Below are 27,201 nucleotides of genomic sequence, written 5' to 3'. Positions count from 1 at the left end.
CTGGATTGGAAGAACAAATATTGTGAAAATGTCTATGCTACCTAAAGCAATCTATACATTTAATGCAATCCCTATCAAAACCCCACACATTTTTTTTCAAAGAAATGGAACAAATAATCCTAAAATTTATATGGAACCAGAAAAGATCTCAAATAGCCAAAGGTATATTGAAAGAGAAAGCCAAAGTTGGTGGCATCACAATTCCAGACTTCAAGATCTATTCCAAAACTGTCATCATCAATACAGTATGGTACTGGCACAAAAACAGACACATAGATCAATGGGACAGAAAATAGACCCTCAACTCAATGGTCAACTAATCTTTGACAAAGCAGGAAAGAATGTCCAATGGAAAAAGACATCCTCTTCAATAAATGGTGTTGGAAAAATTGGACAGCCACATGCAGAAAAATAAAATTGGACCATTTCCTTACACCACACATGAAAATAGACTCCAAATGGATGAAGGACCTCAATGTGCGAGAGGAATCCATCAAAATCCTTGAGGAGAACACAGGCAGCAACCTCTTTGACCTCAGCTGCAGCAACATCTTCCTAGGAACATCAGCAAAAGCAAGAGAAGCAAGGACAAAAATGAACTACTGGAATTTCATCAAGATCAAAAGCTTTTGCACAGCAAAAGAAACAGTTAAAAAAACCAAAAGACAACTGACAGAATGGGAGAAGATATTTTCAAATGACATATCAGATAAAGGGCTAGTGTCCAAAATCTATAAAGAATTTATCAATCTCAACACCCAAAGAACAAATAATCCAATCAAGAAATGGGCAGAGGACATGAACAGACATTTCTGCAAAGAAGACATCCAGATGGCCAACAGACACATGAAAAAGTGCTCCACATCACTCGGCATTAGGGAAATAGAAATCAAAACCACAATGAGATACCACCTCACACCAGTCAGAATGGCCAAAATTAACAAGTCAGGAAATGACAGATGCTGGCCAGGATGCAGAGAAAGGGGAACCCTCCTACACACTTGGTGGGAATGCAAGCTGGTGCAACCACTCTGGAAAACAGCATGGAGGTTTCTCAAAAAGTGGAAAATAGAACTACCCTATGACCCAGCAATCGCACTACTGGGTATTTACCCTAAAGATACAAACGTAATGATCCGAAGAGGCACGTGCACCCAAATGTTTATAGCAGCAATGTCCCATCTTGTTTCATAGCCAAACTATGGAAAGAACCTAGATGTCCATCAACAGATGAATGGATCAAGAAGATGTGGTATATATACACAATGGAATACTATGCAGCCATCAAAAGAAATGAAATTTTGCCATTTGCGATGACGTGGATGGAACTAGAGGGTAACATGCTTAGTGAAATAAGTCAAGCAGAGATAGACAACTTTCATATGATCTCCCTGATATGAGGAAGTGGAGATGCAACGTGGTGGGGCTGGGGGGTAGGAAAAGAATAAATGAAACAAGATGGGATTGGAGGGAGACTAACAATAAATGACTCTTAATCTCACAAAACAAACTTATGATTGCTTGGGGGAGGGGAGTCGGGAGAGGGGGGTAGGGCTATGGACATTGGGGAGGGTAAGTGGTATGGTGAATGCTGTGAAGTGTGTAAACCTGGCAATTCACAGACCTGTACCCTTGGGTATAAAAATACATTATATGTTTATAAAAAAAATTTTTTAAGACAGTGTGGTCCACATTCTCTTATGCCATACACAAAGATAAACTCAAAATGGATGAACGACCTCAATATGAGACAGGAATCCATCAAAATCCTAGAGAAGAACATAGGCAGTAACCTTTTCGACAATGGCCACAGCAACTTCTTTCAAGACACATCCCAAAGGCAAAGGAAACAAAGGTGAAAATGAACTTTTGGGACTTCATCAAGATCAAAAGCTTCTGCACAGCAAAGGAAACAGTCAACAAAACAAAGAGGCAACCCATGGAATAGGAGGGGATATTCGCAAATGACACTGCAAACAAAGGGCTGATCCAAGGTCTATAAAGAACTTCTCAAACTCAACATCCATAAAAACAGATAATCATGTCAAAAAATGGACAGAAGACATGAACAGACACTTCTCCAATGAAGACATCCAAATGCCTAATAGCATGTGGAAAAATGTTCATTAGCCATTAGGGAAATTCAAATCAAAACTAAATTGAGATACCACCTTACACCAGTTAGAATGGCCAAAATTGACAAGGCAGGAAACAATAATGTTGGCGAGGGGAACCCTCTTACACTGTTGGTGGGATGTAAGCTGACACAGCCACTTTGGAAAACAGTATGGAGGTTCCTCAAGACATTTAAATAGATAAAATAAACTAAAATGAATCAAGTTGGATTAAACATGCACTCTTAAAAAAAAATAGAGCTCTCTACAACCCAACAATTTCATTCCTAGTTATTTACCCCCAAAATACAGGTGTACTGATAAGAAGGGCCACAGGCACCCCAATGTTCATACCAGCAATGTTCACAATAGCCAAACTGTGGAAGGAGCCAAGATACCCTTCCACAGATGAATGGATAAAGAAGATGTAGTACAGATACACAATGGAATATTATTCAGCCATCAGAAAGAATGAATACCCACCATTTGCATTGATGTGGATGGAACTGGAGGGGATTATGTTAAGTGAAGTAAGTCAAACAGAGAAAGACAATTATCATATGGTTTCACTCATATGTGGAACATAAGCAATGGCACAGAGAGGACTATAGGGGAAGGGAGGGAAATCCAAAAGGAGAGAAATGAGAGAGGGAGATGAACCATGAGAAACTATGGACTCCAAGAAACAATCTAGGGGTTTCAAAGGGGAGACAGGTGTGGGGGAGGGGTTAATAGGGTGATTGGTATTGAGGAGGACACATGCTATGATGGGTACTGGGTGTTTATACTTAACATGAATCACTGAACCCTGAAAAAAAAGTTATTTGTATCAACATGGATGGGACTGGAGGAGACTATGCTGAGTGAAATAAGTCAAGCAGAGAAAGTCAATTATCATATGGTTTCACTGTGGAACATAAGGAATAACACGGAGGACATTAGGGGAGGGATAAAAAGGTGAACTTGGGGAAATAGGAGAGGGAGAAGAACCATGAGAAACTGTAGACTCTGAGAAACCAACTGAGGGTTTTGGAGGGGAGAGGGGTGGGGAATTAGGTGAGCCTGGTGGTGGGTACTAAGGAGGGTACATATTGCATGGAACACTGGGTGTGGTGCATAAAGTGGTGTAAAAATGAATCTTGGAACACTGAAAAAATAAGATAAATTAAAAAAATATATACACCTTTAATATACTAATGAATAAACTCTGCCAACAGTAAAAAAATAAAAATTAAGTTATTTATACTTTAAAAATAACTGTGTGGTCCCAGCACAAGGAGAGATACATAGATCAATGAAATTAAATTTGGAGTTCAAAACTTTACCCATGTATTTATGATCAACTGAATTTTGAGAAGGTTTCCAATACCATTCAATGGAATTAAAACAATCTGAGGGTTTTGAAGGGGCGGGTGGTGGGAGGTTGGGGGAGCCAAGTGGTGGGTATTATGAAGGGCACATATTGCATGGAGCACTGGGTGTGATGCATAAACAATGAATTCTGTTACACTGAAAAGAAAGAAATTTTAAAAAAGAAGATAAAAGAAATTCTAAAAATAGATAAATAATAGAATGGTCTTTTCAATAAATGGTGCAAGGACAAGTCACATGACCTCAGATCTTATAAGAAATTCTTAAATATGACCTAAAGTCACAGAAAATAAAAGGAAAAATAAATGCATTATACATCGTCAAAATTAAAAACTGTACTACAAAGAACACAGTGTTATATGCAAACAATGCATCATGAAACACTACACCAAAAACTAATGATGTACTCTATGGTGACTAACATAACATAATAAAATTGAAAAACATAAAGTGAAAAGACACCTACAGAATGGGAGAGAAAATTTGCAAGTCATCTATCTGATAAGGGGCTTTTATCTAGAAGATACAGAGAACTCTTACAAACAGATGAATGACAAAACTATAAATGGGCAAGAATTTGAACAAACATTTATCTAAAGAAGTTATGAAGTAAGCAACAAGCATATAAAAAGGTGCTCAACCCCACTAGCCATTAGAGAAATGCAAAACAAAACCATAATAAGATACCCTTCACACCATTAATGTGGCAATCACCCAAAAGGTAGACAGGTGTAGACCAAATGCACCAAGGATGGACAGAAACCAGAACCTTCTTAGTTTCTGGTGGGAATGTAAAATTGTATTTCTATTGTAGAGAAAAGTTTGGCACTTCCTTATTAAATTAACCACACTATATCTTAGCGATATAGCAAGTTACAATACAAAGAATTGTACAAACATAGCAAATTTACTTCACAATTCCACCTCTGAGTACATACCCCCCAAAATTGAAAAGAGTTATTTTTTTTATTATTGTGTTCTGTTACTCACCATGCAGTACATCATTAGTTTTTGATGTAGTGTTTTATGATACACTGTATAAAAAACCCAGTGCTCTGTGCCCTCCTTAATACCCATCATCAAACTTACCATCCTCCATCCCCCTCCCTCCTAAACCCTCAGTTCGTATCCCAGAGTCCATAGTCTTTCATGTCTCATCTTTCTTTTTTTTTTTAATTAAAGATTTTATTTATTTATTTGACAGAGAGAAATCACAAGTAGGCAGAGAGAGAGAGAGGAGGAAGCAGGCTCCCTGCTGAGCAGAGAGCCCGATGCGGGACTCGATTCCAGGACCCTGAGATCATGACCTGAGCTGAAGGCAGCAGCTTAACCCACTGAGCCACCCAGGCGCCCCCATGTCTCGTCTTTCACTCTGATTTCTCCCCCATCGTTTTTCCAATCTCCTAATGGTCCTCCATGTTATTCCTTATGTTCCACAAATAAGTGAAACCATATAATTGACTTTCTCTGTTTGACTTATTTCACTTAGCATTAAGAGGTATTCTAACAAAAAATCGTGCATGAATGTGGATAGTAGCACTATTCACGATAGTCAAGAGTTGGAAACAGTCCAAACATCCATCAAATGATGGAAGGATAAACAAAAGACAATATGTCTACACAATGGAATATTAACTGGCCATAAAAAGAAAGTTCTGATGGATGGTGCCACCTGGATAAATCTTGAAAACATTACACTAGTGAAGGAAGGCATCCACAAAGATCACATGTTACATGATTCTATCTGTATGAAGAGTCCAGAAGAGGCAAATCTATTAAGACAGAAGAGGGTTAGTGGTTGCTTAGGGCTAAGGAAAGTGGGAAGTTATGGTTAAAAAAAAGTACAGGAATTCTGTGTTGACAACAATATTCCAACCACTGACTGCAGTAAAAGTTGCATGTTATCTTTGAATGCACTAAGCAGAGTTTTCAGCTTCCTTGAGTTATAACAGACATACAGTACTGTATATGATAAGGCACACTATATATACTTGACACACATATATAAAAAATGATTAGCACAATAAGATTAGTTAACATCTATCATCTCATATGGTTATAAAACCAAATTTTCTATTATGATGAGAACTTCTACAATCTACTCTTAGCAACTTATAAAACATCATACAGCTGTGTCAACTACAGTCACTGTGTTGTGTTTACAGTCCAGTACTCATCCATCTTGTGCCTGAAAGTGTGTACCTTTGGTCACCTTCATTCAAGTACCGCCCCACAACCCCTGCCTCTGACAACCACAAATCTAATCTCCTTTTCATAGGACTTGGTTTCTTGTACTTTTTTTTATTCCACATGTAATTGAGGTCATATAGTATTTGCCTTTCCTTGTTGGACTCATTTCACTTGTCATCATGCCCTTGGGATCCAACCATACTGTCCAAATAGAGAATGTCATTTCATTTTTATGGCTGAATAAGATTTAATGGTATATACATACCACATTTTCATTATCCATTCCTTGGACGATGAACACTCAGACTGTAAAAATTGAATCATACATTTTAAAAGGGGGACATATATGTTAGATGAAGTTCTATCTCAGTAAAATTGGTGTAGAAAGGTAGGAAGGGAAAAAGTGAGAGGAAAGAAAGAAGAGAAATGGGGGGAGGAAGGAAAAAGGAAAACTAGTATTGTACGTACATAACGAGAAGAAAAATGGATCAAGGAAATCAAATTTTAAGAGCTTCTTAATATTTTCCACAAAGGGATCCTCTGGGTTGTTGAGGGAATCAATGTTTACTCCAAACGATGTGCTGGTAATCACATCCATGCTGTAGGCTCCAAAGATGCTGTGAGAGAAAGAAAAACATATGTAATTAAAATCACCACCTCTTTACTGTCCTTATCCAACACATGCATCAAAAGGGCTTGTAGATTCCGATGTCCAGACAAGACAAATGTCACACATTCAGAACCAGCTGCTGCATCATCTGAAGAGTCTAGGTGCCATCACACTCACTCATGAGGTGCTTGTGAGGTGCCAATGATGTAGCTGGCCTTGTGCGAGGGATGATGGGACACTGTGACACATTAGACACACCTATGAGCTCAAGGAGCTCAGTCATGAAGGCATAGAGACCCAAAGTTGGACAAATTACAGTAGTGTGTTTTGAATATGGGCAGCAGGAGGTGGTTAAGCACTGTCTGAGCAGGACAAATGGTGGGATAATTAACTCTTCCTCATGGTGTCATGAACCATGAAACTGATCTGGATCTTCTCTCACCACAGTATCTGTGCTCAGAGCTGATTTCTCTTCAGCACATCACAGAACACCAACACCCTGTTCCGTGCTGCCAGGAACACCATCCCTTCTTCTCTACACCTCTGCTAAGTGTCCTGAAAGACCCACTCTGTCCCATCTTCATTGATCTGAGATTGCCCTGAGGATGTACTCATTTCTGGAAAAAAGAAGAACTAAGAATGTTCATCCTTTAAGTATATATGTTAAATCACACCAAAATTGATTTAGGAGATTCCATAGATAAGTGATTATGTGCCACTATTTTTCCTAGGACAGACCCTATGTACATCAGTTCATCCTGCATAATTAAAATATATCCCAGATTAGCCAATAGATAGATAATGGATAGATAGATAGATAGATAGATAGATAGATAGTCACACTCCCATCCCATGAACAGGGACTTCTTTCTTTTGAGATTGAAAGAAGGATAGCTGGGGCTGAAGTTGTTCCATGTTCCACATGTTAATGTTCCTGCCCCACCCCAGTGCCCACCAATATGTACCAAGTGCCTTCCCCTCCCACCATACCATACCCTCCTCACTCAAAGATTTGGTACAATCATGTTTCTTTTTCTCAGGCATGTAGTGGTGTCTTCCAGAATAAGCAAGGTGACAGTTAAGCAGATAAATTAATCCTGATTCATGTACACTAAAAGAGACCATTTCTCTCCTGACTGCCCTGCCTTTTTAAGTAAGCTACCTCTTCCTGGCTGGCCCACTGGAGTTGTAACACCACATGCATACTTCAGCTGCTTCACTGGAGTGACTCAACAGTGGCAGTTGGCTCTGTGGCAGCAGCTGGAAAATGTCATGACAGAGCTGGAATCCCAGCAGCTGCACTCCTACTTACTCTTTCAAGTTGATAGGCTTGCCTTTCTCGGCCTCCTTCCTCACGTTCTTCACCAACACATCTCCATATTGGTCAATGATGGAGAACATCTACACACAAAATACAACACCACCTAAAGTTAAATCTGAGAATCAATTCCTAGAATGATGTGGCTCTCACAAGCATGGAGCAGTGATTTGTAATAACAAATCTTATCATGTCTCTTATAGGACAAAAAAAAAAAAAAGACCATTTTTATGAAGCCCAAATTCCGCAGACTTCCCCTTTGAGATGGACTATGATTGTATTTCCTACCTGCTCCCAGATGTATTCCTTACTTTCCAATTGAACGTCTTCTTTTCTTACCTCCTTGAGCTTTCCGCTAGTGAAAGTAGGGGACAACAATGTTCGCATCCTCTTCCATTCTTCATCCTCAGACAAAGAGATTGCACTTTTCATAAATCCCGCTGGACCAAAAGACTAGAGTCAAAGAAAAACACAATTTGCCCTACATAAGTTTTGGAGGTCTCAAAGGTTGTGGAAAATTTGTTAAACAGGCAGAAATTATTCAACAAATATTTTGTGATTATCAAATTCATTGTAGGCCCAATGTAGGTGATCAACAGATCAACAGATTCTTATCCCAAAGGTCTATCCTTTTGCAAGGCTGGGGACACATCCAGCCACCTGCTGTGCTTTCCAGTCTTTATATTCCACCTTCATTTCAGTGCAAATGTCATATGCCTCAGACCAGTTCTACCTTTTACATATATCCACAGCATGAGAAACTTGAAAACTGGATGTCTTGAAATGGTGATTTGAAAAAAAAAATTGTAGTTAACAGTAAAAAGATTAGGAATCTCTTTGCTCTTGTGACAAAATGGTACAATAACATGGAAATTTCTTCCCTGTTTTTCCCCAAAAGAACATAAGGGAAAATGAGAGAAATAACTCTATTCTTCATCTAGCAAGCCAACCAGTTTGAATATTTCTTCCATTTTCCCAAATATATTTTGTTTTAACATGGATATCTCCATGGCTAAAGTTAACAACTCAGGGAACAACAGTTGTTGGCAAGGATGCTAAGAAAGGGAACCCTCTTCCGTTGTTGGTGGAAATGCAAACTGATGTAGCCAGTTTGGAAACAGTATGGAGATATTTCAAAAAACTTAAAAATAGAGCAACCCTACAACCCAGCTATTGGACTACTAGGCATTTATCAGAAGGATACAAACATAGTGATTTGAATCCCAATGTTTATAGCACTCCAATATTTATAGCAACAATGTCCACAATTGCCAAAATATAGAAAGAGCCCAGGTGTCCATGACAGATGAATGGAAAACAAAGACCTGGTGTGTATATATATAGAGATATGTGTCTGCATATATACACACATACATTCATACATATATACATGCACATACACACACAATGGAATATTACTTAGCCATCAAAAGAATGAAATCTTGCCATTTGCAATGACGTGGATAGAACTGGAGGGTATGATACTAAGAGAAATAATTCAGAGAGAGAAAGACAAATGCCATATGATCTCACTAATATGTGGAATTTAAAAAATATAACAGGGGTGTATTGTGACTCAGGTCATGATCCTAGGGTCATGGGATTGAGTCCCACATTGAGCTCCCTGCTCAGTGGGGAGGCTGCTTCTCCCACTCCCTCTGTTTCTCTTCCCTGCTTGTGCTCTCTTACTCTTTCTCTGTCAAAAAAAAAAAAGATGAAAATATCAGAAGGGAAGGAAAAATAAAACAAGAGGGAAACAGAGATGGAGGAAAACCATAAGATACTCTTAACTAAAGGGAACTATAGGGAACAAACTAAAAGTTGCTTGTGGGGAGGGCAGTGGGGGATGGGGTGACAGGATGATGGGCATTAAGGAGAGCACTTGATATAATGAGCACAGGATATTGTATGCAACTGATGAATCACTGAATTCTACCTCTGAAACTAATAATATAGTACATGTTACTTAAATTGAATTTAAATTTTAAAAAATTTTAAAGATTTATCTATTTTTCAGAGAGAGAGAGAGAGAGAGAAAGACAGCACAAGTAAGGGAAGCAGCAGGCAGAGGGAAAATCAGGCTCCCCACTGAGCAAGAATCCTGAGGCAGAATTAGATCCCAGGACCCCAGGATCATGACATGAGCCAAAGTCAGATGCTCAACCAACAGAGCCACCCAGACATCCACCCTTCCAAAATTTTTAATTACAATAAAATGAAAATTAAAAATGAAATGGACACCTTCAACACCATTTCACAATAAAAACTCACAAATTAAGAAGAGACAGAAAGTTCCTCAACTTAATAACAAGCATCTAAAAAACCTTACACCTAACATCACATCACCCCAGTGAGGAAAGACTGATGTTATATCCCTAAAACGATGAAACAGGACACTTTAGCCTCTAACACCTCACAAACAACAACAATCAGACAGCTATCCACAAAGCAAAAATAGGCTCAAGGGCTTAGGAGTCCATTTAAGAAGCTTCAACAACACAGTGGAGCAAAACTCCTGAGAATAATTGTACAAGAAAAGTAGGGAGAAGAGCTTTATTTTGCCTGCATCACCCCATGACCCAGGTCAGCACTGCTCAGCACCAAGAGGACCCCCTCTGACCTGAGATAGTTCTCCTTCCTGGGGAACAACAGAAGGGTAAGCGACCATTAGCCCCAGCCCTTCAGGGCATGGCACAAATTACCTGTCTTGGTTTCAAACCTCCCAAAGACTGGCATAGCTGACACAGGTGGTCACAGCTAGGAACAAAGAAGGACAGGACTACCAGTATCAGTCAAGTGGAAGGAGTGACCATGCTCCTCTGTGTCCTGCTCTGCAGAAGTCTCCAGCAGGCTTTGCTGCTGAGGCAAACAGCCGGCCAAGCACTGTGTACCCTCTAAGATTTTGCTGCTGATAGTCCCAGAGGTTTTCACACTTGTAGACTCAAGGTTCCAGAGTCCTGCTGTGTCCCATCTGCACTCACATGAGTTGCCTCAGCCAGTGCCACCACCAACACTGTGAGCTCCAAATCTACACCTCTATGGCCTCTATGACTGGGCATATGGACAACACCAGCCCAAGCCCCAGCAGTTTCTGGGCCTGAGGCCAGGCCTGACTCCTGTCTCTGGACTGCACTGACACATGAGACCACAGCTAAAGCCTGAAGATACACACCTACCCACTGCCAGCCTGACCTCTAGTTACGAGCCCCACTGCTGGGCATGCCATACTGGCTATCCCTGAAGCCACATGAGTGCACACAGATAGCTCAGGAACTCAAAGCTACCTGTGTGCCCACAGTTGGTACAGCCCCCATCACTGGCCTAGCTCTTTGGGGCATGAGCCTGCTTTCAGCCCTCCAGATGAGTGTGTGCATAGCACCAACTCTGGCCATTATTGTCCTTCTCCAGTCTCCTGTCACTGGATCTGGGGGTGATGCTGAAGACCCCAACAGCTACCACAGCCACAAAGAACCCTCCTCTGCTCTTGTTGCCAAGGATCATGCAGTTGCTCAAGGTGTGGCCCCCAAATGCATGAACTAACCATGCCCTCCTGGATTATTTTAAATTATCCAGTCAAAGTGGGGAACAAAAATGAAAAGAATTGGGGGGAAAGCCTACAGGACTTACAGGACACCATCAAATGAAACAACATTCACATTATGGGAGTCCCAGCAGGTGAGGAGAGAAGTGGGCAGAAACCTTACTGAAAGAAACAATGGCTGAAAACTTCTCAAACATAGAGAAATGTATGGAAATCTTGGGTCATGAGGCTTAAAGTCCCCAATAAGATTGAATCTGAAAAGGACTTCTCCAAGAGACATTATAATAAAACTGTCAAAAATGAAACCCCCCCAAAATCTTGAAAGCAGCAAGAGAAAAGGAGTTCATCACATCCAAGGGAACACCATGCGACTACCAGTGGAATCCTCAGTGGAAATCATGAAAGACAGAAGACAGTAGGTGATTTATTTGAAATGCTATTAAAAATACCAACGAAGAATACCTTACCCAGAAAAACAAGGCTTTCAGAAATGAGAGAGAAAAAGACATTTCCAGACCAAAAAAGTGTGGACAGAATTCATTACCACTAAGCCTGCCTTACAAGAAATATTAAGGAGTTCTTCAAGCTGAAAAAAAAAAAGGGCTGTTACTACTAACATGAAATCACATGAAATTATAAATCTCGCTGGTAAATACAAATGTCTAAATTCAGAACATAGTGATATTGTACTGGTGATGTAAAAATTACTTATGTCTCTAGTAAAAGCTTAAAACACAAATAATTTTAAAAACTACAACTAACTTCTTATAGATCTTGGATACCAGCCCTTTATCTGTAATGTCATTTGCAAATATTTTCTCCCATTCTTTGGGTGCCTCTAACTAACATAACATAATTTAAAAAATGGAAAAAAAAACAGGATGGCAAATATGAGTGCATATAAAACTGTTGAAATCTAAGTTCTGTGATTAGAACCAATGTCAAATTCAGCCTGGACACTGTACTATGGTTATGCAGGATATTACCATAAAGGAAATGGCCTGAAGGTTTCATGACATGGGACCTCCTGTGACAACTTCCTGTGAATCTATTCTTATTTTAAAATAAAAGTTTTATATTTAACTATGCAAATTTAAAATACATCCATGCCTACCCGCCGGTTTGTGAAGACAGAATAACATTCTTTCACTAGTACTGTCTTGATCATGTCCGTATCTGTGATAGCCAGCACAGGCTGTCGCCCATCATAAAACCTGTGTGGGGAAAACAGACCTGATTATACTTAACCTGACAGTTTCTACAGTGCAGTCATGCCTGGAAGTAGACTTCTTTTTTTTTTTTTTTTTTAAATATAAAGAGCTCTACTTTTATTTATTTATTTATTTATTTATTTATTTATTTTTCGTTGTCCTTTTTTTTTAAATTTCTTTTCAGCATAACAGAACTCATTGTTTTTGTGCCACGCCCAGTGCTCCATGCAATATGTGCCCTCCTTAATACCCACCACCTGGCTCCCCCAACCTCCCACCACCCGCCCCTTCAAAACCCTCAGATTGGTTTTCAGAATCCATAGTCTCTCATGGTTCACCTCCCTTTCCAATTTCCCTCAACTCCCATCTTCTCTCCATCTCCCTATGTCCTCCATGTTATTTCTTATGCTCCACAAATAAGTGAAACCATATGATAATTGACTCTCTCTGCTTGACTGATTTCACTCAGCATAATCTCTTCCAGTCCCGTCCATGTTGCTACAAAAGTTGGGTATTCATCCTTTCTGATGGAGGCATAATACTCCATAATGTATATGGACCACATCTTCCTTATCCAGTCGTCTGTTGAAGGGTATCTTGGTTCTTTCCACAGTTTGGCGACCATGGCCATTGCTGCTATAAACATTGGGGTACAGATGGCCCTTCCTTTCACTACATCTGTATCTTTGGGGTAAATACTGAGGAGTGCAATTGCAGCGTCATAGGGAAGCTCTATTTTTAATTTCTTGAGGAATCTCCACACTGTTCTCCAAAGTGGCTGCACCAACTTGCATTCCTACCAACAGTGGAAGAGGGTTCCCCTTTTTCCACATCCTCTCCCACACATGTTGTTTCCTGTCTTGCTAATTTTGGCCATTCTAACTGGTGTAAGGTGGTATCTCAATGTGCTTTTAATTTGAATCTCCCTGATGGCTAGTGATGATGAACATTTTTTCATGTGTCTGATAGTCATCTGTATGTCTTCATTGGAAGCAGACGTTTATCCTGATCATACCTAATCCATTCTCTGAGATCATGATTAGAAAAAAACATTAGAACAATTATTAAGTTTAGGTTTGTACATGGATATTTCCTGGACCATTCTCCATAACTTTTTGTATGTTCATAGCAGCAATGTATACAATAGCCAAACTGTAGAAAGAGCAGAGATGCCCTTTAACAGACTCATGGATAAAGAACATGTGGTTCATTTGTGACGATGTGGATGGAACTAGAGTGTATTATGCTTAGTGAAATAAGTCAAGCAGAGTGAGGCAGCTCTCATATGATCTCCCTGATATGAGGAAGTGGAGATGCAATGTGGGGGGTTTAGGGGTAGTAAAAGAATAAATGGAACAAGATGGGATTGGGAGAGAGACAAACCATAAGAGACTCTTAATCTCACAAAACAAACTGAGGGTTGCTGGGGGAGAGGGGTAGGAAGAGGGTGGTGGGATTATGGACATTGGGGAAGGTATGTGCTAGGATGAGTGCTGTGAAGTGTGTAAAACTGGCGATTCACAGACCTGTACCCCTGGGACTAATAATACATTGTATGTTAATAAAAAATAACATGTAGTTCATATATACAACGGAATATTTTCAGCCATCAGAAAGGATGGATACCCAACTTGTGAATCAACATGTATGGGACTGGAGGAGATTATGCTAAGTGAAATAAGTCAAGCAGAGAAAGTCAATTATCATATGGTTTCACTTATTTGTGGAACACAAGGAATAGGATGGAGGACATTAGAAGAAGGAAGGGGAAAATGAAGGGTGGAAATTGGAGGGGGAGACAAACCATGAGAGACTGCAGACTCCAGGAAACAAACTAAGGAATTGAGAAGGGAGGGAGTAGGGAAATGGTTGAGCCCAGCAATGGGTATTAAGGAAGGCACGGATTGCATGGAGCACTAGCTGTTATACTCAAACAATGATTCACAGAACACTACATCAGAAACTAATGATGTACTGTATGGTGACTAACATAACAAAAAAAAAGTAAGGTTTACACTTAGTTGAGACTTAGAGAACATCACATTGTATGTGTTTGTCATGTTAAAATAGCTACCAATAAAAATAAAATATTTTGTTTATTTGAAAAAAAAATTTTTAACTTCACCAAAAAAGACATACAAATGGCTGACAGAAACAAGAAAAACTGTTCAACATCATTAACAATCAGGGACATTCAAATCAAAACCACATTGAGATACCACCTCACACCAGTTAGAATGGCAAAAATTAACAAGGAAAGAAACAACAAATGCTGGAGAGGATGTAGAGAAAGGGGAACCCTCTTACACTGTTGGTGGGAATGCAGTTGGTGCAGTCACTTTGGAAAACAGTGTGGAGGTTCCTCAAAAAATTAAATATAGAGCTACCTATGACCCAGCAATTGCACTCCTGGGTATTTACCCCAAAGATACAGATGTAGTGAAAAGAAGGGCCATATGCAACCCAACGTTCATAACAATAATGTACACAATAGTCAAATGGTGCAAGGAGCAGAGATGCCCTTCAACAGACAAATGGATAAAGAAGATGTGGTCCATATATCCAATGGAATATTACTCAGCCATCAGATAGGATGAATACCCAGCTTTTGCATCAACATGGATGGGACTGGAGGAGATTATGCTGAGTGAAATAAGTCAAACAGAGAAAGGCAATTATCATATGGTTTCACTTACTTGTGGAACATAAGGAATAACATGGAGGACATTAGGAGAAGAGAGGGAAAAAATGAAGGGAGGAAATTGGAGGGGGAGATGAACCATGAGAGTCTGTGGACTCCCAGAAACAAACAGGATTTTAGAAAGGGGAGGAGATAAGTTGGCCTGGTGATGGATATTAAGGGGGGCAAGTATTGCATGGGCACCGGGTGTTATACACAAACAATGAATCATGGAGCACTACATCAACAACTAATGACATATTGTATGGTGACTAACAATAAAAATAAAAATAAATTATTGTAAACATTTTAGAAGTATGTCAAGCATTTAAAATAATTTATCTAATTTAATTTAACAATTTAACAAAAAGGAAATGAGGGTGGTAAATAACTGAAGGTAAGTAAATGAGCTAGGAACCAAAAAAATGGAGAATCCATCACCCAGTAACTAAACATTCTAATTTTGAAGCTATTTCAAACATGAAAGACATTAGAGAGAATATTAAATGAAAATTGTACATACACTGACCACATATATGGAAGATGGGTCTGCAAATGAAAAGACTTGGAATGCTCAAGAAGTGATGGTTAAATTAGGAATTATTTCTTTGCCCTATTTACTAAAATATGCTTCCCAGTTACATTCAAAAGGAAGTATTATTTTTAATATGGAGAGAGACCCTTGACAGCATTAAGTCATAAATTTTTCAAACAAAAGAAAAGAGGAAAAATAAATACAGAAAAGTATAACTCATTTTGAACTTATATTTATTCTTATATGTGAGTCCTAGGTGTGAATTCCTTGGGCTTCATGTGACATCCTTAAGCAGCAGGCCATGCCCACTTTTGCACATGTTTCACACAAAGCTAACTCTTTATATGTGATCCATCCTTGTTTTAAAAAAACATAACATATAACATTTAATGTATTATTTGCTTCAGGTGAATTATCAGTCTTACACAATTCACAACTCTCACCACAGCACATGCCCTCCCCAATGTCCATAACCCAGCCAACCTATCCCTCCTGCCCCCACCCCTCAGCAACCCTGATTGTTTCTTGAGATTAAGAGTCTCTTATACTTTGTCTCCCTCCTTGGTCCCATTTTGTTTCATTTTTTCCCTCCCTTCCCCCCACAACGCCAACCCCACCCTGCCTCTCAAATTCCTCGTACCAGAGAGATCATATGATAATTGTCTTTCTCTGGTTGACTTATTTCACTTAGCATAATACCCTTTAGTTCCATCCATGTCATTGTAAACAGCAAGATTTGGGTGTGTGTGTGTGTGTGTGTGTGTGTTTTAATTTTTTTTTTTACTTCTTTTCAGCGTAACAGTATTCATTGTTTTTACACCACACCCAGTGCTCCTTGCAATCCGTGCCCTCTCTAATACCCACCACCTGATTCCCCCAACTTCCCACCCCCCCCGCCCCTTCAAAGCCCTCAGATTCTTTTTCAGAGTCCATAGTCTCTCATAGTTCACCTCCCCTTCCAATTTCCCCCAACTCCCTTCTCCTCTCCATCTCCCCTTGTCCTCCATGCTATTTGTTACACTCCACAAACAAGTGAAACCATATGATAATTGACTCTCTCTGCTTGACTTATTTCACTCAGCATAATCTTTTCCAGTCCTGTCCATGTTGCTACAAAAGCTGGGTATTCTTGATGGCTGCAGAGTATTCCATTGCATATATATACACCACATCTTCTTATCCAGCCTGACTTGATTGTCAGCATGGCCTGTTAATGGGAATCTGTCACCAGCATGAGGTTTACTTTAAGCTTAATTATACCATAAATAAGTAAAATGTATTTTGTTTCCACTATTTTTTTCCACTATTTATTAGAACAAACTGCATTTGCATTTACTAGAACAAACTGAAAGATTTTCCGCAAGTCCCCTATTCTTTCCTTGACGTCATAGAGGATTTTCAAATGGTTTCGTGATCACATCTAAAAATGGATGAGACCACTACACTAACCACTACACCATCTCCAAAAAGTATTCTAAAACTCAGAAGGTTGTAGTGGGGGTTGGGTATATTTAGTGTTAAAGCAGTGATAGCAGTTACTGAGGTGGCACTCAGGTCTTCTCTCCCAGCAGCCTGATCATATTTCTTGGATGATTCCCCTTGTCCCATCATGTTTCTTCAGAAACATGTGGGTGGACAAGGGACAGTGCTTTTGGGTAACCTTTTTTTTTATGAGATGTCTTTCACCATAGCTTTTTTTTTTTTAATCCAATTAGCCAACATATAGTACATCATTAGTTTTTGGTATAACGTTCAATGATACATTAGTTGCATATAACACCCAGTGCTCATCACATCATTTGCCCTCCTTAATGCCCATCATCCAGTTACCCCATCCCCCCAACCACCTCCCTTTCCACAGCCTTCAGATTGTTTCCTGGAGTCAACAGTCTTATGGTTTGGTTCGCTCTCTGATTTCTTCCCATCAGTTTTTCCTTCCCTCCCCCATGGATGATATGTGCTAACGCTTTATATTTATGGTCTCACCCAGACCTAACATTGCTTCCAATACTAATTAAATTCAGATTCTTGGGACAGACCCCATATCCTCCAGATTCAGCATTCTGGGGGATGGAAACAAAGAATCTGCCTTTTTAACAAGCTCTCCCATGTGGTTCTTATCCACAGTTAACCATAAGAACCATGTACTTTTGGCAGAACTAAGGTCCATGATATAAGACTGGCTCCATCCAGAGCTGACCAGGACTGAATGTGAGAACGGGCAGTGGAGCTGAACCACTGGTTATCCAGAAATCTGGGTTCTTTCTATGCCACCATATTGCTTATGTGCTAAAGCAACTCAGCAGAGTCCTCTGGTTTCTGAGGACATGAACACAGAAGATAAGGAGGTACAGAGGGGTACAACACTGGCTGTGAGTGGCCCAGCACCCCATATACCTCTCCAGGCCCAATTCATACTTAGACCTGCACACCTGGTGACACATGGGATCCCAGGAATCAGAGGTTCCAGAAGCTTTACTACAGCAGGCTTTATCCCAAAGGGCTCTCAATAGAGACTGTTCACAACATGAGGGCTTCATCATAATAAGCCTATCCAATGAAATTTTCCAGAATACTCACCCCCACATTCTTCCATACTTTCTAAAACATGTCTCGTCAAAAACAGAAAAACCCTGCAAGAAGAAACAAAACATATTACTAATCTAAATGTACTGAGTCCTACCTCCAACATGGACAAAAATGACCCAGACCACATGAAATGCAGCTTACTACCTCTCTCTGGCAGTGAGAGGGAAGCTCTTATTCACAGATGTCTTACTGGAAAGGAGAGAAAACAAGAGGATATTGAAATGGAGAAATTCAAGTCCCTCTTGAATCCCCTCCAAGTATGGCAGATACTGAACAATTCACCCTGTCTGTCAAGGCTACAGAACCTCTGTATTTCTGGCATGTTTGGCTTGTGCATGTGTTGTCGCTGAATCTCAGAACCCTCTGAATTATTACCTCAGAGCCACATGGGAAAAACAAGAGCTGAGGGAAAGTCGGTGTGGCCTGCACACAATGAACCCCCAGTCAGCAACCTGTTCATTGATCTCAAAAGCCCAACTAAAATTTCAATGGATTTAGGAAATTAAGACACCAGTGACCTCTTTTCATCTAGCAAATTTACATAACTCTAAACATGTTTGTTGAGTGAGAAAGTGAGAGATGAGTGAACGAATAAGGCAGCCTCACTCATCCAGCTCCACACAGAAAGAGGGGACCAGGCCACCACTCCACAAGGGGGAGAACAAATTAGAACACTTGATAGGAGTTTTCAGTTTTGTCACTTAAGAAAAAACAATAAAACTTCCTGTCCCTAAGTTACAGCTGTGATTTTGATGTTCTAATCATGCAAAACAGGGTCCCAGAAATGTGGATCTTGCGGTGCTGGTACTAAGGGGTTGATCTGAGAAAGGTGGGAAGGAATTACTGCTTTTTCAGAGAGGAAAAAGTCCAGGAAGGTATTAGATGATATTGGGCACTGAGGGTCTCGGTGGGAGAAGTGGGATCTGAGAAACAAGCCACAGGTCTGGGGGAAAGGATCTCCACAGCAGAAAGCAGCCTGCACATGAGACTTAGTCAGCTCACCCTCTGATATGAGCTCCTAAACTTCAGGGGCAGGGTCTCACTTGAGGCGTAGGAGCTACATGAGCCACAATGGCTCCATCAATATCAGTCTGCGTTTCTGCTAGTACATCCCATTAAGTACAGTAATTTCTTAATAATTTTGTCAAAGCATCTCTTTTCTAGTGATTTTGTATGCATGGTTCTACCTTGTGTGAAAAACAGCACATGCATACACACACCTCTTCAAATGTTGGACCCTCAATTCTATGGTCAATTAATCTTCGACAAAACAGCTAAAAATATACAGTGGAAAAAAGACATTCTCTTCAATAAATGGTGCTGGGAAAACTGGGCAGCTATATGTAGAAGAATGAAATTCGACCATTCTCTTACACCTACACAAAGATAAACTCAAAATGGATAAAGGCCTCAACATGAGACAGGAACCCATCAGAATCCTAGAGGAGAACATAGGCAGTAATCTCTTCGATATCAGCCACAGCAACTTCTTTCAAGATATGTCTCCAAAGGCAAAGGAAACAAAAGCGAAGATCAACTTTTGGGACTTCATCAAAATCAAAAGCTTCTGCACAGCAAAGGAAACAGTCAAGAAAACAAAGAGGTAACCCATGGAATGGGAGAAGATATTTGCAAAGGACAGTACAGACAAAAGGTTGATATCCAGGATCTATAATGAACTCCTCAAACTCAACACACACAAAACAGGCGATCATATAAAAAAATGGGCAGAAGATATGAACAGACACTTTTCCAATGAAGACATACAAATGGCTATCAGACACATGAAAAATGTTCATCATCACTAGCCCTCAGGGAGATTCAAATTAAAACTACATTGAGATATCACCTTACACCAGTTAGAATGGCCAAAATTAGCAAGACAGGAAACAACATGTGTTGGAGGGGATTGGAGAAAGGAGAATCCTCTTCCACTGTTGGTGGAAATGCAAGTTGGTGCAGCCACTTTGGAGAACAGTGTGGAGATTCCTCAAGAAATTAAAAAAAAGAACTTCCCTATGACCCTGCAATTGCACTCCTGGGTATTTACCCCAAAGATACAGATGTAGTGAAAAGAAGGGCCATCTTTCCCCAATGTTTATAGCAGCAATGGCCACGGTGGCGCAACTGTGGAAAGAACCAAGATGCCCTTCAACGGACGAATGGATAAGGAAGATGTGGTCCATATACACTATGGAGTATTATGCCTCCATCAGAAAGGATGAATACCCAACTTTTGTAGCAACATGGATGGGACTGGAAGAGATTATGCTGAGTGAAATCAGTCAAGCAGAGAGAGTCAATTATCATATGGTTTCACTTATTTGTGGAGCGTAACAAATAGCATGGAGGACATGGGGAGTTAGAGCAGAGAAGGGAGTTGGGGGAAATTGGAAGGGGAGGTGAATCATGAGAGACTATGGACTCTGAAAAACAATCTGAGGGGTTTGAAGTAGCGGGGGGGTGGGAGGTTGGGGTACTAGGTGGTGGGTGTTATAGAGGGCACGGGTTGCATGGTGCACTGGGTGTGGTGCAAAAATAATGAATACTGTTATGCTGAAAATAAATAAGTTTAATTTAAAAATAAACGCAAAAGGCAAGGGAAGCAAGGGAAAAAATGAACTATTGGGATTTCATCAAGATCAAAAGCTTTTGCACAGCAAAGGAAACAGTTAACAAAATCAAAAGACAACTGACAGAATGGGAGAAGATATTTGCAAACGACATATCAGATAAAGGACTAGTGTCCAGAATCTATAAAGAACTTAGCAAACTCAACACCCAAAGAACAAATAATCCAATCAAGAAATGGGCAGAGGACATGAACAGACATTTCTGCAAAGAAGACATCCAGATGGCCAACAGACACATGAAAAAGTGCTCCATATCACTCGGCATCAGGGAAATACAAATCAAAACCACAATGAGATATCACCTCACACCAGTCAGAATGGCTAAAGAAAAAAATGTTAAAACACGAAGTCAATAGACAAGCACCATCTCCCCTCAGCAAAACTTCCTCTCTGCTCAACTCACCCAAAAGGTACCAACAAAGAAGGTAGAGAAGTAAAGCATTGAGCTCTGGGTCAACTGCTCAAATCCCCAGAGATGTCACCATTCGCAATGGGTGAGTTAGAGTTTAGAAATAACTGCAGGGGTTGGCAATTCTTTTTTTTTTTAATTTTTTATTTTTTATAAACATGTATTTTTATCTCCAGGGGTACAGGTGCTTAGTGAAATAAGTCAAGCAGAGAAAGACAACTATCATATGATCTCCCTGATATGAGGAAGTGGTGATGCAACATGGGGGCTTAAGTGGGTAGGAGAAGAATCAGGGCTTGGCAATTCTTGAGATGGTTCAAGTGTGTGCATATCCCCAAAGGTGAATTTGGGCTGCCCAATAAAATGAAGTGCCAGAGCTATTCAGCAAAACAAAATGTTGCCCAGAGCTTGAATGATGAACAGAAAAGTCTGACTCTAGCATACACAGCTTAATGGACCACTAGCATGGACCCTCTTGATACTTTTCTCTTCATACCAAATATGGTGGTGCCTTCCTGGGAATCTGCACTTGCCAGAAATAAAAGCTTCTTCTCAATGCTCACAAGCTAGAACAGTAAGTCCTTGGTTGAAGCAGCCAGAGAGCTGGGCTACCCACTGAGGCAAACTCTGAGGCTCCAAACAGCAGAGAATAGGGCCATATGCTAGGTGGTGCCTGTGACACCACTTCTGGGAAGTCTGAAACCTATGTACTTCTTCTAAGGAGGAGAGTATTCACTATGGAGTTAAGCTAGGATTAGCAAATATAAGATGCAAAAGAGGGAGCTCAAACAACACTCACCTTACGGTAGGCAAGAGCAGTTCCCACAAAAGGCAGAGGTTTTGGCCCAGGAATTCCCAGCTTCTTAAAAAGTCCATGTGTGGAGGTCCCATATCTATGAAGTGAAAGAGAAAGCCAGGTCACAGGAATGGTGGAATAAGTGCTGAGGCTGGCCAGTCACTAACACAGAGCTGGGCAGGCAAGGGAGGGAGGTAACATATAGGCAAGAATAAGAGCAATTCCAAGGGCAATAAATATATTGATTCATCATCTCCTTTCCCACCTCCACTGTAAGCCCTACAAAACATAATGATGATTGGGTAAGAGCAGCTGAAATCTTCACAGTCCCAATCCTAAAGTGAAGACTTGATAAGTGTTTCCACACTTGAGTGCTCCTTCAAGGCTCGTGCTGATTTCTTCCAGAAAATTCACTCATGCCTATTTAGTAAATGACTCTTCCATAACTTTCTCTACGGAGAAAAAAAATTTCTTTCTGTTCCGATAATGAGATTTTGTTTAATTATATCCACTCAATAATAGAGGGTTTGTGAGAACCTACCATGAAAGTGTGTTGCAGTTTGCTCAGAAACTTTTGTGTTTTCCCTTCCTTGCAGGACCTATCACGTGTGAGATCTGGTCCTTCTTAAATCTATCTTCATTGAGACACCTTGAACAATTTTTCTCATTTCTATACAATGTTTCCAAGGCTCTACTGGGCTCATTGAAAAGTGAGATGCTTTCAACTCCACCCAAGACTCTGTTGTCAGGCACTCTGGTTCTCTTGAGCTGCAGAGAAGAGGACTGACCTATAGGTGCCCTAATAATACCATATAAAAGAATCAGCAAGGAAACTATATGTTTCCAAACCATTCTTCCCCTTATGGCATCTGGTCCTTCAACCAGTGTATCAACAGATACACTATTTTTTTTTTTTCAAGATGGTCACTCGCAAAGCAGTTCATTTACTGACTCTGTGCATCAGCTGTTTCAGAAACCCATTATGGATTGTACACCCTACAGCAGGCTTGTCTACAATCATCTTTCATGGGTCATGTGTGGAATCCCACAATTAGTGTTCTGGATCCTTGCAAGACTTACACTTACGTATTGCTGAGAGATGGCAGAGTGGAGGAAGAAGACAGGTTGAGGGAAGAAGCTGCCAGAAACCATTTTAATCATAACTTGCTAGGCCTACAAAGCTAAACTCATAGAGGCAAATTAGGAAAGTGTGCTACAAAATAATGTTAGGAAGAAATGGCTCAACAAGCCCTGTAGGTGTTTAAGCTGACTGATAAGGGACCTTCCAAAGTCCAGATACCTCTAGTCAACAGCACAATCATGGTATGCAACATAAAATGAGTAATAATACCATATTCCAAGATTAGAATTAAGACCCTTCCTCCTCTTCTCTGGAGGCTAGCCTTAAAGGCACTATAGGTTCCAGATACTCTGTACAAATCCAGCAAATCTTATATAACCAAATAATTCCCCAAAATTGCATGAGAGGAGCTGGGTTTGAGGAACCAGCAGAGACACCTCAGCCAGGAACAGATGGGTGTTTGGATCCTTCCTCCAGAACAATTGGATGCAGGAACACCAACTGCCAGAACCTGGAGTGGCCTCATCCCACCTTCATTCCTTCCTTGCCTCACCACCACCAATTATCAATTCCTGTTTCTGAACATTTGACATGCTCCATGAACTCCCAAGTGAGGCCAAGCAAGTGAGTGATGTGACCCAAGGAATGATGTGGTCTAGTGTCTAAACTCACATGGCTCCATACGAAGGAGCAGAGGGTGGGCTGGGTAAATTTTTCTGATGGTTTCCAGTCTCCCTCTTCTTGGTAAAGTCATGTTGATTTTGGTACAAATGAGGGAGTTTAAAAAAGCCACTCATGTTTCTTGCCTTTACATTACACTGACATGTGGAAGGTATTGTCTATAGGCAGTAACACCTGGCATACCAGTGTCTTCTAAGTCTATATGATTGTTTGCCTGGTGGTGACAGTATCCAGGGACAGATAAACTGCCAGTCAGACCTCACATAGGGTGATATATATATAGTGGTCCTCTCTCTTGGCCTCTAGCAGATGAGATGCTAATCCTGTGATCCCGCGACAATCTTCTGTAGGACAGGATCAAGGAGTATCTCTCAGAGGTCTTCTCTGAAAGAGGAATATTCTCCTACTCCATCCCAGAGTCCTACCTGGATGCTTCTCACATCAGTACTGGCTCACAGTCTCACTACTCACCTGTTCAGAGAGGTTTAAATAATATGCTGGGTCAATGTATTTAAAAAATATACAATCTAGGCCATAGAAGTACTTATGGGTACACCAAATTCATAATGCCAACATTACTCTAGAAGGCTGAGGTTAGATATGTACCTTTATAGTCACCTGTATTGTTCAGAAAGAACATGCTGTAAATAGTCTTCTCTCAGGAGAAAACCTATTATTAAATAGAATGAAATTCAACTATATCAATTAATCTTTTGTATGTCTGGATTCTATATCATTGATCTCTGTGCTAATCTTAATTATTTCCCTCTTTGAGCATGGGTCAGGCTGAATTTGTTGTTGATTCACCAGTTATTTAATATGTAAAGATAGTTTTTGTATTTGGGATTTTTCTGGGGTTTTTTGAGTGAGGATTGAGTATCTATATATTCCCCCTTAGAACTGTCTTTGCTGTATCCCATAGGTTTTGTCCTGGAGTGTTTTCATTCCCATTGGTTTTCATGAATTGTTTAAGTTCTTCTTTGATTTCCTGGTTGACCCAAACATTCTTGAGCAGGACAGTCTTTAGCTTCCCAGTGTTTTAATTTCTTCCAAACTTGTTCTTGTGATGCAGTTTCAGTTTCAAAGTACTGTGGTCTGAAAATATGCAGGGGAAAATCTCAGTCTTTTGGTATCAGTTGAGACCTGATTTGTGACCCAGTATATGGTCTATTCTGGAGAAAGTTCCATGTGCACTCGAGAAGAGTAAGTATTCTGTTGTTTCAGAGTGGAATGCTCTGTATATATCTGTGAGGTCCATCTGGTCCTGTGTGTCATTCAAAGCTCTTGTTTCTTTGTTGATTTTCTGCTTAGATGATCTGTCTCTTGCTGAGATGGAGTATTGAGATCTCCTACTATTAACATATTATTGTCAATATATCTCTTTATCTTGGTTAACAATTGGCTTATGTAGTTGGCTGCTCCCAAGTTGCAGGCACAGATATTTACAGCTGTTAGATCTCCTGGTTGGATAGACCCCTTAAGAATAATATAGTGTCGGGCACCTGGTGGCTCAGTGGGTTAAGCTGCTGCCTTCGGCTCAGGTCATGATCTCAGGGTCCTGGGATCGAGTCCCACATCGGGCTCTCTGCTCAGCAGGGAGCCTGCTTCTCTTCCTCTCTCTCTGCCTGCCTCTCTGCCTACTTGTGATCTCTCTCTGTCAAATAAATAAATAAAATCTTTTTTTTAAAAAAGAATAATATAGTGTCCTTCTGTATCTCTAACTACAGTCTTTAGCTTAAAATATAATTTGTCTGATATGAGAATTGCTACCCCAGTTTTCTTTTGAGGTCTGTTGGAATGAAAGATGGTTCTTCATCCCTTCACCTTCAGTCTGGAAGTATCTATAGGTTCTTTAGAATCTTTTGTAGAGTCTTTCTTTTGTAGAGACTTTTTTAGCATCTTTCATAGACAGCATATGGATGGGTCCTGTCTTATTATCCAATCTGCAACCCTGTGCCATTTTATGGGAGCATTAGTCCATTCATGTTGAATGATTATTGAAAGACATGATTTTATTGTCATCATGTTGCCTGTGAAGTTCTTATTTCTATAGATTGTCTCCATAAATTTCTCTTTTTATATCACTCTTGGGGTCTTTCTCCTTTTGTAGAACCCCTCTGAATATTTCTTGCAGGGATGGCTCAGTGGCCACATATTCTTTCAGTTTTTGCTGTTCTTGGAAACTCTTTAGCTTTCCATCATTCGAAATAACAGCCTAGCCAGAAAAAGTATTCTTGGCTCCATGTTCTTCTCATTTAGTATGCTGAATGTGTCTTGTCATCCATTTCTGGCTTGCCAGGTCTCTGTGGACAAGTCTCACATTATTCTGATGTTCCTCCCTCTGTATGAAAGGAATCTCTTCCTCCTTGATCTTGGGGGTTCCTCTCTTCCTCCAGGACACGAATGCTTGTTTCATTCCCCAGAACAGGGAAATTCTCAGCTATGATTTGCTCAAATATATCTTGTAGTCTTCTCTCTCTCCCTCCACCCCCCCCCCCACCAAATGTTCTCACACAGAATATGTGTTGCCACAATACCTGGCATTCCTAACCTTTCTCTCAGGAAATGAAAATGAGGTTTCCATATTATATGTTCATATCCTCATGATTTCCTACACTTAAAGAATGTGAAATTGAGATGGAGGTCAAATGTGACATCAACGGTCTGTCTCTACCCCCACTGTGAAACTATGCCCTTTCGCAACCCTCCCAGAGACTGGAAAGAAAAGGTGAGATGAATAAAATGTTAAGAAATCTGCCATGTCTTCTCAACTCTAAAGATGCTCATTTAGGGATATAGTATGTATATATTATATATTACGTATATTATGGGGGGAGGAGGCTCTGGCCAGGAGAAGGGCAGGAAAGAAGGAAGAGCCCAGTTGTGAGAGGAAGGTGAGGCATTTTCAGCCGCCCTGTAAGTCTGGTTGCAACAGGTGCCTTGTGTACATCGTGCTTGGCAGTGGAGGGAGGGGAGCAGGAATCACCTAAATGACACAGGCCCCATCCTTCTACATGCTCTCCATAGTGAACAGAGAGGAGAAGGTGAAAATAATGAGACAAAGACTCCAGCCACTCCCTCAGCCTCCAGAATCCCCACAGTTTGGGAAGGGCTTGAGAACCCCAGAGCACCAGACCTGGTGATTTTACTCTGCCTCTGCCGAATTATGATTGATTAGTCTAGGTCCCAGCTGCTAGTCAATCAGAAGCTCATCCCTAGATGCAAATAATGTCACTCTAACTCCTGGCTATAGCAATTGGAGTTGGGCTGAGGGGGCCACTCCTCCTTCAGATATGGTGAGGTCAATAATAACCCCTTACCTGTTCCTAACATGTTTGAGGTGCCCAACACTTAAGCAACTTCCCCTTTGTTAACTCTTTTGATCCTCAAAGCAGAAAAGGAAAATGGGGTAGATGCGATTAGCAGCCCAGGTCCAGGTTTC

At 40.4% G+C, this 27,201-nt stretch overlaps 1 protein-coding gene and 2 long non-coding RNA genes across 3 annotated transcripts in view; 2 read left to right on the top strand and 1 right to left on the bottom strand.

Moving 5' to 3' along the window:
* Positions 1-27,201, bottom strand: part of LOC309854063 (cytochrome P450 3A12-like) — a 106,883-nt gene that overhangs the window by 19,413 nt on the left and 60,269 nt on the right. The window contains exons 3-8 of the mRNA XM_082712765.1: positions 22,001-22,094; positions 18,151-18,203; positions 12,259-12,358; positions 7,943-8,056; positions 7,598-7,686; positions 6,144-6,292 (exon numbers count right to left, since the gene is read on the bottom strand). Coding sequence (XP_082568891.1) covers positions 6,144-6,292; positions 7,598-7,686; positions 7,943-8,056; positions 12,259-12,358; positions 18,151-18,203; positions 22,001-22,094 — 599 coding nt within the window. The remainder of the gene's footprint in view (positions 1-6,143; positions 6,293-7,597; positions 7,687-7,942; positions 8,057-12,258; positions 12,359-18,150; positions 18,204-22,000; positions 22,095-27,201) is intronic.
* Positions 1-27,201, top strand: part of LOC309854084 — a 59,711-nt gene that overhangs the window by 16,203 nt on the left and 16,307 nt on the right. The window lies entirely within an intron of this gene.
* Positions 1-27,201, top strand: part of LOC309854088 — a 55,016-nt gene that overhangs the window by 13,283 nt on the left and 14,532 nt on the right. The gene's annotated exons all lie outside the window — the stretch shown is intronic.

This window comes from Mustela nivalis (genome assembly GCF_964662115.1).
Source record: "Mustela nivalis genome assembly, chromosome: 19".
NCBI lineage: Eukaryota > Metazoa > Chordata > Mammalia > Carnivora > Mustelidae > Mustela > Mustela nivalis.
The sequence above is the reverse complement of the archived record's forward strand: the minus strand, read 5'-3'. Positions and strand labels throughout refer to the sequence as shown.